At 30.8% G+C, this 17,936-nt stretch overlaps 1 protein-coding gene across 6 annotated transcripts in view; it reads right to left on the bottom strand.

Annotated features, from left to right (window-relative positions):
* Nucleotides 1–518: 518 nt before the first annotated feature.
* EPHA5 (EPH receptor A5) overlaps nucleotides 519–17,936 on the bottom strand; it is a 288,516-nt gene continuing 271,098 nt past the window's right edge. For all 6 annotated transcript variants that reach the window (XM_073017325.1, XM_073017327.1, XM_073017326.1 and 3 more), the window contains 3 exons: nucleotides 16,808–17,001; nucleotides 12,843–12,998; nucleotides 519–5,182 (listed from right to left, as the gene is read on the bottom strand). In XM_073017325.1, the coding sequence (XP_072873426.1) occupies nucleotides 5,077–5,182; nucleotides 12,843–12,998; nucleotides 16,808–17,001 (456 nt within the window). In that variant the 3' untranslated portion in view covers nucleotides 519–5,076. The remainder of the gene's footprint in view (nucleotides 5,183–12,842; nucleotides 12,999–16,807; nucleotides 17,002–17,936) is intronic.

Raw genomic sequence — 17,936 nt, 5'->3', positions numbered from 1 at the left:
TTCCTTGAATACAGTGAATTGTTTGCTATGCTTTTTACAAAAAGAGACCACTATGATACAACACTTACACAAAAAGAGGGAGGTGTTTGTATTAAATGACACCTCTTCCTGTGACAATGAAACTCTTCCGCTCTTTGCTGTAAGCACATGTATGGTGATGAGAAAGTCTTGGTCTGATGCTGCTCAGTGAAAGTCTCTTTTTGTTTTTTTGTTTCCAAGATAGTGTGCATAGTTTTCTGTTTTTTCCAAATAATATATTACACTGTCACTAATCAACTTCTAATTAGATTTTCACATGGTAATGCACCTGTTCTACAATCTCAGTGTCAATCTCCATATGCAAAAATTATTTAAATGCATTCTCATGAGTATGTTTTTGAAGAAAATGGATGCTGATGGCCTTTAAAATATTTAGCATAATCAGTTGAAACATTTTTATAAGAAGTAACTGAAATCATTACACAAAGGCTATAAGTTTAAACTCTCCGGAGAGGGTCAAGCATGACAATCGGATGTAATTGTATTCAAATGGTTTTTTTATTTTCTGAAAAAATATAAAATTTCATATCTTACACTACAAAAAACATGTACACAAACCAAATGCACTTAAAGGTTCAAATGAGAAAAAATACAGAAATCCTAATCCTTCTTTAAATTAACTGTGAGGCAGGGACTTGAGATAACCTGATGTATATCACAGAGCAAGATATGCTATAGAGCTGCTTCTGACATGACTGAAACTAAGAGATTTTGATAAAAATACTAACAAAAGACTGAGTCTAAGTATTCTCAGACTTTTATAAATGCAATTTACATACTTTTTAATAATTGACTCTAAAACTACAGCAGCCTAAAGAGCCATAGATATGCTGACCCCTGAAAGTTCTACTGTTAATACAATTCTCAGCCCGAATAAACATGACATTTTGCCACATTCAATTTTCCCCATTAAGGTTTAGAAGAAACAAACAACATTTGATTCTGATTATTATAAACAGATTTTTTTTTCTTTTAAAATAATTGGTGTCTGCTTCTAAGCAATGATTATGTGGTCATTCTGAACAAGAACATTCAATCATTTGTGTGTGAAAAGATTTCTTCATGAATTAATAAGAAAGAAAAAGAAAGTTCTTATCTATTTCTCTTTTGATACACTATTATATAATTAACAGCATAACAGAGAAAAACATTCAATGAAACCAGCTGTACTACAGAGTTGAAAAAATGATGACTTATTCTACTTATTAATGTCAAATAAAGCTAGCTTTTTGATTCAAGTTATTCATCATCATCATCATCATCAAAATCAGGATCATCATCATATTGTATCTACTTTTTACTTACTTTGAAGTTAAACATCTGGCAGGACGTTAGTAAAAGACAGTTTACTATCACACTTATCTTTCTTTTTTTTTTTCTTATTTTTAGGAAGAACAAAATGAGAAAAGGACCTTATTCTACTATGTAATATAATACATTCGGTAAATTTCTAACACCTAACTCAAATAGTGTTTGTCATTCAATGCATCTTTATAGCCAAAAATGTCTTCCAAAGGTAAATATCTGTGCTTGTGCTTCTGAGAGCCCACTTTACATGGCATAAATAATGGTGTTAAAAATATTTTACTTTCAGATAGAGATTAAGTAGCAGACATGCAAACACATAAGTACTCAAATGATATTAATTTTCCATTTTAAACTTGAACCATGAAACTGTGTCTTCACTTTTTCACACTGGTCAAAACTCTTTTACAAACTGAATTAAGGGTATTCTGTACTGTTTAGGCAACTCTGAAACCAGTAATGCTGACCACACTTAAGTTTAGACAAAATATTGGAATATAATTTTTACAGTAATCTTACAACCTTAGAATACTGACTTGGTAATTAAAATGCAAGAAATGAAAGATCATGCACATTATAATTTTTTAAAAATGGGAAAATCAAAATCTTTACATTTTTACATAGAAATAATACATTATGAAAATAGCAACTGATTATATTAATAATACACATGAGCAAATGACAAGACTAGAAACAAATTATGATTGGTCAAAGTAGTAACTGAGTGACTTCAAGTATCAATGTCTGTTGAAAATTACTCCCTGTACCGATTTTTCAAAGGTCAATACTGTGAAAGAGTAATGTCCCTTAAGATGTTGCTACTGGCAGTTATAATATCATTATGTATTATTTGCAAAATCTATTGTATGTACTAAAATTGTCATGTCTGTGCTTTATTTTTGGTAGTCTGGTGGGTGACAAAATGAAGCAACAGAATAAGAAATGGCATAATCAAGATTTGTTAAACTTTGCCTTGGATTATGGCCTCACTACATTTTACTAGAGTTGCTCCTCTCCTTGTTCCCTTTCTCACATTTGAAGATGAGATTGGCATTTTCCAATTGGTGACATATAAAATAGAAAACAAATATTTTAGAAAGACACCCTTTCCTCTTTTTTAGGGAAAGTACTTTTTGTTTGAGTCTCTTTATTCATTCTAAAGTCATATTAACCTTCCTTAGAAATTCTCAACCAAATTGAGATGCAAAAGAAAACTATGTGGCTATTTAACTTTCCTTTCAATTTACTTTCCAAAATGATCACCAAGATTGCAAAGAAGACAAATAAATTTGATCCAAATTAATTTATATTCTTCTTTTGTTAAAAAGAGAAAATCTATATTGTAACTTAAAGTTCTAGTCATTTAGATATACTCCACCCTGACCTCACAATTATCTTTCAGCATATAAAGTTGGAAAACAATGTAGAAAATATCTTTTTTATGTCTGAGCAATTGTGGCAAATTCATCAGCCCTAAAGGGTATGGTAATTTTCCTTTTGAATCAATAAGGCTTTCATTTTGAAATTTCTCAATTGTTACTTTATCACTTAGATTTGAATATTTCTATAAAATTCAATAAAGTGCAACACAATCTCCATTTATTTTGTACAAAAGTAATTTGTTTCATTAATTTTCTGTTTATTGAAATGAACAAATGCATCTTTAATAATGGTGATGCCTATTTATGATTTTATCAAGAAAATATTAAATTCACATCTCTGGAAATTTCACTAAAGTAATAGATTATATGTTTGCACCACAGTTTGTGTGGACCCATGGTATATAGCCCTTATTATAATGAGAACTGAATATATCATTTGAAAACTGTTTAGATTTTTGTTGTTGTTTTGATGCTTCCTGGTTCTTTAGAAAAGAGGTATTTTACTGCTTAAGTAAAGGGTGGGCAGAATAGGAAGGAGTTATTTCCCAAAAATTTATTCTTATATATGCAAGTAAAACAAGTGTTTGGAAAACAGAATATCATTAATATAATGTGACTATATTTCTGAGAAATTCCATTAATCCAGGCTTCTCTGATCTACTGTACTAATAACATTGATAATCATGAGTAGGCTGTATTTTATTTAAATGCTCTGCTTTTTGAATAATCACATGACATTCCATAATTTTTATAAAGTGTAATAATACAAAAATGTTGGTTATCTCAGGAGCTCAATTTTGTACAATTTCTAATACATGGCATAATTTGTATCACCAATATAAGTCTTCATCATGTGTGGTATATAAAGCATATATAGAAGATATGTTATATTCCTTAATAAGTCTAATTACATAATACCTTGGATTGTTTCATCAAAATAAACTCAATGCTATGTAACTGAATATAAAATGAAATTAACAAATGAATAAACATCCATTACAAATAAAACTTGTCAATTCTTGAAATAAAATTCTGAAGGGAAAGAAGCATATATATATATATATTTATGTGTGTGTACATATATATGTATATATTTGTCATAAGTCCATTGCTGCCTTAGAGTCAAAATTCCTAGAACTGAGTCAAAATGGGAATGGTTACAAAGGATTAACACTTAAGGGTGATGCTTCATGCTATGTGCCTGGATTTAACAACATTAACAGAAGCCTGCACAGTTAAATCCTTCTACATCCTGCTGAAAATGTGCCCTTCGGTGTCAACTTTGCTTGACAAGATACTTTTTAGGACTCAGAAAGGTGAAATTTCTTACAGGGGTACAAGATTAATGGCTACAAGAACTGCATTGTCACTGATATCACAAAGTGTTTTTAAAAAGCCAAAGGGGATTTAGTCTTATACACATTTCCTTTTAGTGAATAAAGAGATTAGCTTTTGGACACATGAGAGGAAAAGAGACACAAGCTTGTGTTAAATTTTGTTTTACTGCTTCCCTATTTCTCCTATTCATATTACATTCTGGAACACTTGCTCCTATATGTTGCTAAAATTAAAACACTATTAGAAATGCAAGCAGAATGGTAACACACACATGTGCAAGCAAACACACACACAACTCCGTCTTAAATCAGTTCCTGGGTATATTGCAAATTATACAGTATATACACATTTATTACTTAATAATCTCTAGAAGAGCAACTAAAAGTAAATTTTTTAACACAAAAAATAAATATACACCCTGTATTGTACTTTTTCTTGATCAAGCAACATGTTTTTACACTAGTTTCTATAACTTAACGCTGTGTAACAGCATTTTAAAATTACAAAAGAAGATATCTATTAAGAAATAATCTAATCATATTGCTCTTCAATACACTTTTGTAGACAATTAAGACTTGAAGCAAACTTCAGTAAACTGTAGCTTTTGTTAGCTCACAAATGGCTATAAAACATATCCTTTCAAGTAGATCCCTGGAAGTTTTGAAAGGGGTTGCCTTAATTCAGTCTATAAAAGTGCTATATATTTATGTATTTCAGGTACAAAATTTTGTAGAAGTAGTGGGAAGGATTCTGTTGTTGTAACTTAAGATGACGTTTATCCTCATGTCCCTTTTAATGCAAGATATGTTTGCTTCATGAAAAATGAAGACTAAGGACCAACAACTGGAGATTTTAGTAAAACCATGATTACAAATTCTGTGGCCGAGGCAAATATTTTCTAAGGTTTAGAAATCACTGTTTTCCCTTTTCCCCCTTTTTTTGTTAAAATAAATCTCAGGACTGTTTACAAAGTGCAGAATCATTCACTTGAAGAAGTGACATTTACACGAAGTTACAATGGCACCATTCCATTTACCAGCTGCACCTTCATTTCTTGAAGGCTGTTCATGATCTTCTTCTGGTGACCGACAAGAGTCACTCCAAGCCGTCTCAAATCCCTGCATGAAGAAAGCACACATTGGATGTATTGATTCAATTTGCAGCACACCTCAATATTTCATCTTGGCAAAGGGGCAAACAGTGCAGATACTAGTTAGATTACAGTCCTAATTTAGACATACAGAGTCTAATTTTTAAAGGTTAGGCTCTAAAATTATACCTCCAACATCTGTTAGTAGTCAAAAAATATTTATAATGAGGAATGATATAATACATATTTGCTCTCATTTGTGGACATCACTATTTTAGTGGTGCAGAGTGGTGATAACACAAATTTGCACATTGTTACCAATAAAGAGTTAACAGGTACAATTTCACTGAAAAGTTTTGAAACTCCAGCTCTACAATGTGCATTAGCACTTTTTTTGCTAAGAGAAGCTTAAAATAGACTTTCAATATTTTATAGCTAAGCAGTTGAAAACCAAAGTCATAAAACGACTCATTCTATACACTCATTTTATATAATAGATATCTTTTGGAGATAATCACCACTACACTGCTTTTATAACAATGTTTTATGTTTTTTTTTTTTTTTAACTTTATACTAAAAGTACCAGAACTTTTTTTTTTTTTTTTTTTTTTTAATCAAACAATATCCAAGCTCTCCTGGCATTTACAGTATGCTGAAGATTACATGCTTTCAGAACACTTTTCAATCAAGATACTTCTGTGCATTTTTTTCAACATGCTTATTATTCAAAATAAAATTACAAATATTTAGATTTCTAAACTAACAACATATTATGGAGCTCAAGACAAGTAGCCATGGTTTTTCAACATTCTTTTACAGGATATTGAGGAATGCTATTCCCCTAAAGTATGTATTTGTCAGGTATGTTTGGTAAATGATAAGCATTAATTACATGGAAAAAATAAGCATCAAAAATTCAAAATTCTAAATGACAAAGATGTTTGCCATGTTAGATTTCTCTAGGTAATTACCTTATTGAACACATTATGTGAAAAGTGGAACCTTTTTCCATTCAGTGTGTGTTTTAATTTCAGATTTTCTTAGAGTTCTATTGAATTAATTGCATTAGACATTAGAATCATTACAGGTAGAAACTGAATAGTTTTAATTGTTCTTTGAATTCAAAGAAAACTCATAATTATCAGAGAATAGAAATTAAAGGATGCCAAGGCTCTGTGTATACTAGTATTGGAAATATTTCTTTGAAAATAATATTTTAGTTTTCTTTTCCGTTTATGGTTTCTTTATTTGTTATCAGAGTTTTAGGAAGTGGCAAGTAGTTACCCCCACCAAAAATGCTATTGATGTTTGTGATGGAAACATATTTGATTTTTAGAATGTGAATATTAAACAGTAAGCTTAAAAATTATTACAACTAAAAGATACCAGATTGGAACATAAAAATAATAATAGCAGTAGAGATGGCATGGAAGACAATCCTCAGGGAAACTTAAAAATTAGTAAAATTAGCTTTGAAACAAAATCATTACTATTAATAATGGAATAGACTACAAAGTAGCTAATTACAGACCAAACGAGGAATATGAGACACGAGTTCAAGCTTGTCTCTTTTCAACTAAACCAGAGTTTCTCAGCCTTGAACCTGTTAATGTTATAGGCTGGATAATTCTTTGTTGTAGAGGTTCTGTCTCATACATTGTAGAATATTCGGCTACATCCTTGGCCTCTGCCCACTATGTACCAGAAGCACTGCACTACGACCAGGCCTTCATTTTGACAAGGTAAATTGTCATTGACAATTTACCCTGAGTGGCAAAATCTCCCCTGGTTGAGAATCATATATATATATATATATTTTTTTTTTTTCCACACATATAAATTGGTGACATTTTATAACCATATTCACACACCAATTTAGACACATAAATATTCATGACACTTAATAGACATATGTCCTGTATGCTAGAAATATCAATAACTGTATGATACAGATTTTTAAATTTCCTTTTATGGATAAAGAAACAAAGGCTTAGATAATTTGAATTACTTAGCTATATAACACAGCCAAATGCATAATCAAGTTAGGGCTAATATCAAGTACCTAACACCCAAGTCTATACTTTTAATTTATTATAATTCTAAGAGATTATTTTGAGTAAAGCACTTCAAACTATATGCAATAATTTATTCATCTGTAAAGTGAGAACTCTGTAAATGTAATTTAAAATATTGAAAATTCTAAAAGAAAATATCTAATGAAGGGAATGAAACATGTACTTTGCCTGAGGCTATGGTCACAAAATACGACCATAGTAGTTTCTGTTATGCACTAATATTCTCATGTTTCCACAAGTAAATTATTAATTATAAAGAATTATGTAGATTTGGGTATTCATGGGTGTTCACTAGCAAACTGGAACACAGCCAAGAGAAAAATGATGAACATTTTTTCTTAACTCGAAAACTGTCTCTGCTGGATAATTTAATTAGGACTAGAAACAAAGTTTTAAAACATGTGTTTTATCATCTGTTTTATAAACCCATAAAAAACGCGAATGAATCCAGATTTGGAAATAAGGTTGTAATAATATATAGGCTTAAAACGCATAATTCATCATTGCTATGCTAATTATTAGGAATTATTAGGAATGAGCCTTTGAAAATAACCACTACTGTTTATTCTGAATGACTTGAAAGAATTTATAAGTTCTCCTTCAAACATGGAATTTATACATACAATCACAAAATTTAAATTTGAAGTATGTGTTTCCATATTCCAAATCTTGGTTTTGTCTAAAGGATATCAAATCACTAGTAACTTATTTTTATTTCTAGTGTCTTAACTTGTTATACATTAGATAACAATATAATTTAATCTTCTGGATATGACTTGAGAACAAGAAAGACTCTAGCTCGCTCAATGTTTTGGCAGTTTAAATTTTTCATGATAACTATATCATACTAAAGAATTGTGAGGAATTTTATTTGATTAATAAATGTGGGTATCGTTTGTGTTTATAGAAAATTAAAATTTGTATTTTGTCAGAACATTTCATACTTAACAGATTTCAAGTTAAATTTGTTTGAATTTTAACAGTGAACTCAGGACAAAATTTTATTTCAAGAACAATTGATTATCTAATTATCCCTTGAGATGAATGTCAAAGGGCACTTTCTCCTCTTCTTTTTACTTCTCTGTCTTTCCTTTTCATCTCATCCTAAACCTTATCTCCCCAGGGGAGAAATAGAATTATAGAAACAAAACATTGAATTTTATATACTGAATAAATGATGTCTTCTCTCATGACATTCTATTGTTTTTCTTTAAATCTGACGTGTTATTTGAAAAACTGTCAAACTAAGGTGCAGAGATTTAGAGGACAGGATAACTATAATAATGCACGCAATGTACATATACTTTTATACAATGTGATTTTCAGTGAAAACGTGGAGAGATAAGATTATTTATGCAAGTTAAAATTGTTCTCAGCAACTAAGTAGTTTCTTTGAAATGCATCGTAATATCTGTTAATAACACTACAGATGAGAATTAACACCGTATTAGATGTTTAAAGGTTAAATAACTGTTCAAATATTGCTAAATACTTTAAGGTATTTTCTTTTAAGTAGTTAAATCTCACATTTTTTATTTCCAATAATTCCCATTTTACTGCCTAAATAACATATTAAATGCTCAACTTAGCATTAATTACATAAATTTCATGGAAATAAGAATAATGATATCGCTACCCTATGTACAATAATTTTTGAAAAATAATTTGGAAATGGTACAAGATATGCATTTTTAAATTTCATTTTTCTAAGTAGAAAATGTTATAGCTACACAAAGTCTTAAGTGTGTTCCTATTGTAAGTATTACACAAATTTTATCATGATCATGTATAATCTTAAGTAATATTGAAGATCAATTCTAGCGATACAAAATTACATTTTGATATAGGCTTATGAATCTAAACATGATAAGACTGGCATTGTTACATAAAAGATAGTTTGAATTTTGTTGACAAAATTGATTACTTTTAGAAAAGCTCCAAATGTTATGAACTGTCATTGTTGGGTTTACATTTCAGTATTTTTTCAAACATTATTCAATAGTATTAAACAATGGAAAAACACTGATATTAATGATGCTAAAATGGCAGAATGAAAATAGAATAACCAAAAGTATATAGTTGATGTTAGAATCAACTCTTAATTATTCAGGCTTAAATTAATCTATTTACAGATGATTCATTCTCTTGCTCATTCTTCTCCCTTCTACTTTACACGTCTTTTAGCCCTATCAGCCATATCACTGGTACTTAGCCCCAACCAACATTGGCTGGATAGGAGAAGGGAGAAGATAGATTAATGAATATTCCCTAAACTTCAATATTTATTGTTTTTGTCAGAGTTTTATCATGCAGTTGTATGTTTGTCTTTTTCTTTTTGTTAACTTTGCAGAACCCTAGCAATCAATGATATAGATATTGTACAAGATAAATGTATTACATTTGGCAAGAAGAGATCTAACCATGGTCTGTTAATGGTTCTCAATGGATGAGACACTGTGAGGCTAGAATACAGAGGACAGCAGGTACTCCTATATGTACTTTAAGTGTATAATAAATCATGCATAATGACTTATTGATAAGTGAATAACACTATTTGTATTAATCTGAAAAGATTTTGGTTCTGGATTTTGAAAACTTTCATTTTATTAGTTTAAGGCTGTATTTCAGTAACTGCTGATAACAGGAACCTCTTCAGCTGACACACAATTGGTGTAATATTTAAATTTATTGGATTTTGCTCTTTTTCTGAATAACCAAAGGTTGACAGTACTGAGCTGAAAAGAAGTTTAAAAAGTAGCTGTGATTCTGTCCTTAACTGAAGTGTTTGGATTCAATTTTCAACTCACCTCACGCTCACAATTATCCCTATCGACAATAATCCACTACACTTATACAAGATGAGATAGTCTGCACCATTACTGCCACAATTGTTTTCATATGAATACTGAACACAGAATAGCAAGGTTTAGGCACAAAGAGTAGCAGACAAACACATCTAAGATTGAAAGCCACTTTCATGAATATGCTTTGACTCTAAGACCTCTAAGTTCTTCATTACCTTTCAATATTTAGCTATACATGCACGTACTGGCAACAATGCATATACAAGTGAAGTGATGGAGATTTTTAAAAAAGCATGTAGTTCTGAAAATTGTATATTTATTGCTTTTTTCTAAGCCCACTTTGAAAACAAATTTGATGTCACAAATTACAATGTAGTTTTTAAATATGGCAGTTGGACTATTTGCTTTATATGAATTTTCACATTTTTCCTAAGTATTTACAACAGTTATGAATGTATTCTTCCATTCTCAACTTCTATTATCTTCTGACAATAACTCTAAAAATTATATTTTATTATTTTATTATATAGCCTTCATAAAATTAATATGGGGTAAAGATTATGTGTGAAAAATCAGTATCAAGGTGTTTTGAGAACTGGTCTTTTTCTTTTGCTGATAATCCCATCTCCTTTGCCACTAGTCCTTAGCAATGATTGACTTTTTTTTTGGAAGAGAGTAGGCAAAATGAACAGATGAACTTTTTAAAAACAACTTTTTTGACCAAACAAGTAACTGATTACTTGAGTGACTTAATGTTTTGATAAATGTTTTTAGAGTTGAAAAACATATAGTCGAAAGCAGAGAAAACAAGGGGGCATGTAGTTAAATTTAAAGTGCCTGGACTCTCCCCAGAAAAACAGCTTTCTTGGAGTTAGGATCTGTGGGCCCAATTCCTGGTAAGAAATGTATTAATGATTATGACCCCTGAGAATTTGGAGCAGTTACCATAGTGAGAAATGCTTTCTGAATGGGAAAATGCTGGTAAGTCTCCCAATGTAACTTTACTCTTCTGGGCAGAGTAGATGAATTAAAAGACAAAATGTTTGCATAAAGGCAATACAGCAAGAAGAAATAAATTGGAGAAGAATCATTATGATAAGACATAAGAGGTTATTAGTGCTTGAAAGAAAACAAAAACTAAAGAGCATTTGGGGATAGAGGAGCAGATAGGAAAGAAACAGAAAAAAAAAGAATAAGAAAAATGTGAAACTATAATGCTAAAATATTCAACATATTTATAGTATTTTGGGACCCCAAAGATATAAGTAAAACACAAGTAACTAATGCAAAAACTATAATTTGTGATTATAACTATTTTTTGAAGGAAGAAGCAAAAATGTAGTAGATGTAACTATGTACAGAAAATGTGCTATTTTAATAAAAAGGAGACATTGTTTAATGCAAATAATTTTATTATATATTTACAAGTAATCTGACATTGGGTAGAAGAAATACCTACAATATCATTTTAATATAAAATGACAAATGACTTTAATAAATTAAAATGACCGTTTTTACTGAAAAATTAAATAGCAATCATGTAAAAATAGTTTTAAATTATCAGCAAATTTTTCAGTATACTACTTTAAATATAGCACAAATGAATTCCTTGAGCGTCCAAAGAAATAATGGACAAAGTATATGTGTTATCAAGTAGATATGATTTGGCAGACCATGAGAATGAGATTCAGTAAATTAAGAAAGCAAGCTGAGTGGCTGGTTTCAGGTCCTTTTAGTTATCAGTATGAAGAAAGAGAATGCTGAGAATGAGAACTTAATTGGTGATAAATGGTGGTACCCTGTTACCTTTTGTAGGGAGGAGCAGTGAATTCAATGAATCAAAGAATGCCAGAATAATAGAGATGGTGAATGAGAACTGCTCAATGTTCATATCATGTGTTGGAATGAAATAACGACTATGGTTTAGTGCTTCACAATATTCCACCATTTTCTAAACCTTACAATATTTTAACCTTTGAATTGGCAGGTAATTTGAAGTAAGTTATCATTGTATTCACAGGCTAAAACATTAATGTTATTGTAATCTAGATGGAACCACCATAAAGACAGTTAATTTTCACAAATAACAATTAGGCTAAAACAATCACATGTACAGAGTATATAATAAAATACAAACAACTTACAACCTTAAAGAATTTAATATTTAACTTTAGTGATTTTTATTTAATAAGATTTGGTAAATTTTATCTTAAACGTGCAAACAGAAAATGGCACAATTGGTTCCACTGAGATTGTACCAAATAATAAATCAGAGGCAGGATCTGATACATCCTTAGATCGCAAGAATGTAAGCTGCACCACTTAGAAATTAAATGAGATCCTGCCAGGGAAGCTTTGTTTAAGCTGTTGTTACCTTGGTATTCATCGTAGAGAGCCGAAATGTACAAATATGTTTGGTCCTTAAGTAGGACTAGCCACACCAATTGTGCTTACAGTTTATTTTGTTTGGTATTTACATTCATATAACATAGATACCAGTATAAAAAAACTTGTCAAGAAAACATCTTTTCCACAACACAAAACACCAGTATTTTGCCAAGGAGCTGTTATTCCAATTCTTCAAGTATGCCAATGTTATTTGTTTGAAGCAAACAAGCAAAGATACTGGTCACACATAGCATTAACCATGCAGTTGTTAACAATACAGGCTAAAGATGATGAGGCTTCTTTGAGAGCTGCCACACATCCACAAAGGTTAACTGATTTCCCTTGACCTCATCCAAATTGGTTTTTGAACAACTTTTCTTGCCCCAGCAATTATGTAAAAATTATCAGAAAAATTACTCACTCCAAGGTCACCTGAGCCACAGCGTCCATTGAACTGTATCCATTTTCCATGAAAATCTCTGTATACCGGCCCATCTTGATTGCCTCTAGCCATTCACCTACTGATCTGTAGGCCCCAGATCCTAGTGGGCTATGTTCTGCCAATAAATTAGATACTCTAAAACACATAAAACATAAATATTAAAAGTAACAATTTAATTCTTTCATAACAAAGTTTACTATAATGTTAACATATTCAATGGATCTTTGAGTCTGTAAGTATATTTATAGAGGAGAAATATGTAAATGCTAACATGGAAGAAAATAATTTAAAATACAGGAGAACACAAAATCAGTCTACTGAGATTATTTTATCCATCATTAATGACAACTTAACATGAGGACTTACTAATAAGTAAATTTTATGTAAGACAAAACAATAGCTAAAAATTTTATTGAGTACTAATAGATGAACCCAGAGAATTTTTAGGATAATAAAACCACTCTGTATAATGGTATAATGGTGGACAGATTTGTCTAAATCTGTAAAACATCCAATACCAACAGTGAACTCTAATGTAAACTATGGGCCTTGGCTGATAATTATGTGGAAAAACAGATTCATCAACGGTAGTAAATGTATCATTCTGGTGGTTGATGCTGGTAATGGGGTGGGGGAAGGCTACATAATGTGTAGCGTAATGGGTACGTGGGAGAGCTCTGCACTTTCTACTCAATTTTGCTGTAAACATAATATTCATCTAAAAATCTTTCTACTAAAAACTTGCCATGTGGTGATTTAGATATACTACTTTTTGTTTATGAAGATAAGAAAAATGCTACCCACTATAGAAACGTGGGATAATTTGTGCAAAGCCAATCGATTATAGACTTGCTAGAGGAACTTACGCTCATTGAAGTAAATTTATCTGAAAGTTAAGAAACTATTTATTCTTCATTTTATGCTCTTAAATAGAGTGCGTCTTAATTCACCTAGGAGTGGTAGAACATGAAAAACAAAATGTAACCCCAAATACAAAACAAAACTTAATAGAATCAACTAAATCAATAGACACTTTTAATGACACCACCTTCACACTCTTTTGCCAATAATAATAATGATATAATGATGATGATGACTTTTAGAAATGTATCTTAAGGAAATAATCAGAAAACATGACAAAAGGGAACTAAACATTAAAAATAATTTACATGTCCATCATGTAAATTTACATCATTTACATGTGAAATTTACTTAAGTAAATTGCAACTATAAGAAAAAGGACACAAATACTTTTCTCTCTACTTAGATTCTCTCCACTTTCTCACATTCCATTTACACTTGCATGTAGTTTCTTCAAAACCAATTTTATAAAAATTACTCGAGTTGAGATGGGCAAAGATCTCTTCTTTTGCCAAAATCTTTGAGCACTTTTCAAAGTACAAAATGACTGACCTCTTGGAAACATTCAGCCAACACAACTGCCACCTCCCACCTCACTCTTGAAATCCTACTCTGTCTCAACATTGTTTAAATCACAATTTTGTGTGTGTGTGTGTGCGCGCGCGTGTGCATGTGTGTGTGTGTGTGCTGCTGGATTCTCCTCAATCTCCTTTGCCTGCTAGTCTTTTGTTGTTGTTGTTGTTTTCCTGACTTTAAAACTCGAAGGGAGTCAGGACGTGGCCCTATATTTCTCTACTTAGGCTATAACTCCACTATAGGTAATTCTACTCACTTTCATGTCTTTAAAAAGTATCTGTTTTTCAAATATTTTTTATTTCCAGACTAAGATTCTTCTGTATCCATATGCCTATTTTGTGCCTCCATATTTCTCAGAGAAATACGGCCCCAGGTCCAAGACCACACTCATCTTCTCCACATCTGTGTGCTCCTGAAGTCCTCCCCATTATAGTATGATGCAACAGTCCACCTCTTCCCTGTCCTCATTTTTCTCAAAACCTAGCATTGTGCATACCATCTATTCAACTTCCAATATATTGTACAGCCAACCACTTCTCTCCCATTCAATATTAATACCACCTTATTTCAAGATATCATGATATCTCACCTGCACAATCAATCTAACCTTCTAGTATTCATCTTGAATTTAATTCTCACTCTCCACTCCAAAACCAAACACACAATTGGTTTTGAAGTTTTTATTTTGTTCAGCGTCTCTCTCCCAACAGTATATTGGCTTCATAAAGGAAAATACTTAGGTCTATTTGCTTAATGTTGTATCCTTGGCACCTAGCCCACAGCATGACACAGAGTATAAAGGTAAATAGATGTTGGATGAATAAACGAAGACGTTATAGTGATTTTTAGCCATTAGGCATGAATTGTTAGAGAATTGCAGAAAGAAACAGTTGGAGAGTAAGATCTTGAAGTTGAAATGATGAAAGAATTGCAATTTTGATAATAGCAAGGTCTAGAATATCAGCATGGAAAGGAGAGTACAAGGTAGATTTGAGAATAAAATCATTGAAGCATAAAAATTCAAGACATTTAGAGATACTGGAATATCATCTACATGGTTACTGAAGTCATCAAATCTTGTGACATAAGTAGGGACGGAGAAAGGGTGAGACAATGGACCAGGAACTAACAATTTCTAGAGTCAGGATATGCAGAAGACTGAATAAAGGAAAGGCAGTGAGTGGTAAATTTGGTCTTAAAACAAAACCTGTTTAAACAAAACCTAGAAAGCTGAATCCTTTATATTGCATATAATGAAATAAAATTATTTAGAAAATTTTAAATGCTCTCAAGCTATAATAATGATGCCTATCTAAATTAAATAATTTAGAACATTAAGTATTTACTCTTTTCATATGTCCATTTCTGACAATGTAATATAATTCAAACAGGTAGAGGAGAGAAAGTCTTAACATTTTATGTGACAATAAGCAATTGAAAAGCAGATATTTAGGGAACAACATACGGAATAACTGCTAAGAAGATACATTCTCCATTTGCTACCACAGGAAGTTAATGATGCTTGAACAGAGTTTGAAAATTCATTCATCATTTGTATTTAAAATGACTTTTCATCTAGTAAACAAATGTTATGTCGGAATCATAGAACTTTTCTAACTTTATTAACACATTGTTTCTCATTTAGTCCATGCTAATAGGCAGCCAATTTAGTTACTAACATAACACTTTCTTGTAAAAATAGACAACTAACTCAATCATAGTGAAAAAAACAATCTGGTAAGTTTTCTAGTACAGAATCAAACTGATTTATTTTTTGAGAAGATAATTCTGTTTTTCAGATAAAGAAAAAGGCATGCTTTTCAAATATGAAACATTATTTAAATGCATTCATGTGCTATTCAGAAAAGTAAAAAATATGCTCATTTACTCACATAAATTTTCTCCACGAGATTACTCCTTTATCAGTTTTAAATCTCATTCAAACTACACACTTAATAATTAACTAAAAATCTGTCTGCAACTGGATAAGAGCAAAAGGGTCCCTAAAATTGTCAATGTTTCAAAAATATGAACACTAAAATATATTCTAAAGAAATCAGAGTAATTATTGTTAGATATCTTGGGTTTAAAATATATCAGTGCTTAATTGGCTTTTTCTTAGGTTATAATCTTATATTCCTCATCCTCACCTATCCTCCAAAGTGCATGAAAATACACACATTTAAGTTTTTATTTATTTATTTATTTATTTATTTATTTATTTATTTATTTATTTATTTTTAATGCTAACTGAACATGGCTACAGTTCATTTTACTGAAACCTAGCATTTTACACTATTAGATTAGGTATAGGTGATTTTAAGTATAATTTAGTCACATATTTCTTCACTGTAAGAGAGTAACATGAAAAAATATATCCAAATAAATTAGTGTCATATAGATTCATAGAGTAATGTCTATACAAGAATGATTTAATTGATAAAATATTTGTGACATCAATCTGTATTAGCTACATTCTGGAAAATCATTTGGATCTGGCCTTGTACCTGCATGATGCATTAACCAGTGTCTTCAAACTACTTGGGTTACGTATCAGCTTGTCCAACATGTTCACTATTTCATCAAACTTAGGCCTGCTATTTCGGTCTTTCTGCCAGCAATCCAGCATTAATTGGTAGAGAGCAGCAGGACAATCCATGGGGCTTGGCAGACGATAGCCTTCTTCTACTGCTTTAATCACCTGTATAAAGCAAAACAGAATCAGTCCCCCAACACCACAAATTTAGTATAGAATAGCTTAAAAAATGTCCCACTGTCCAACTTTTATCCTTACTATTGCAATGACAACTAGCATTACTGTCTTTAAAATCCACAGCTATTTCCATCTGCTACAAAATTCAACATAAAATAAATATACTATGATAATATAAAAAAGATAGGCTTTCTTCACATATTATAAATAAAATAAATTGTAATCATTTTTCTTAAAATCTTGGTGAAGGGTGATTTGTAAAATTAATTGACGTAAAATATACAGTTCATGTTTTATTTATCCTTGAACTCCAGAATCAAATAGAGATTAAATTTTCTAGTGATTTTTCTGAAAAGTTAATGTCTTTTTGATGAAAAAATATGTGCACAGCCACATTTTTAAAGTAATAGAACTGCAATTTTACTTCAAAAGAGACTTTTGGATGGTAAATGATGGATAAGTCAAAGGCTAAATTAGCATAACTGTCTCATGTATCATTTAATAATGTCAAGGTCTGACTGTTTATTATCATCTGCTGATTTCTGTCAGGAATCTGGAATGACTGTCTAGTAGCACAAGGGTTATAAATATCCGTGATTTTAAATGTAACCACACATAAGAGTATCAGCCTAATTGTGAGGTCATTTTATCAAAAACATTTGTGATGCTGCTGCCCCCATCAAAATACCTAACTTAAGAAGAAATTTGTTTATGCTACCAAACACAGAAATACAGGTTTACTTTATTACTAAAATTCAAATATTTGAATAATACTAAAACAAATATTAATGAACATATTTCTCAATATCTTATTTTGCGTATTTAACAATTAGTCTTAATTACGTTTTCTCACAAAGAATTCAGAATTGATTTGATAAATTGAAAAAATGATTAGAATGGGAACTTTAAAAAGATGATTTTAA

Source organism: Chlorocebus sabaeus, chromosome 7 (genome assembly GCF_047675955.1).
Source record: "Chlorocebus sabaeus isolate Y175 chromosome 7, mChlSab1.0.hap1, whole genome shotgun sequence".
Lineage (NCBI taxonomy): Eukaryota > Metazoa > Chordata > Mammalia > Primates > Cercopithecidae > Chlorocebus > Chlorocebus sabaeus.
This window is presented reverse-complemented; position numbering and strand designations above follow the sequence as displayed.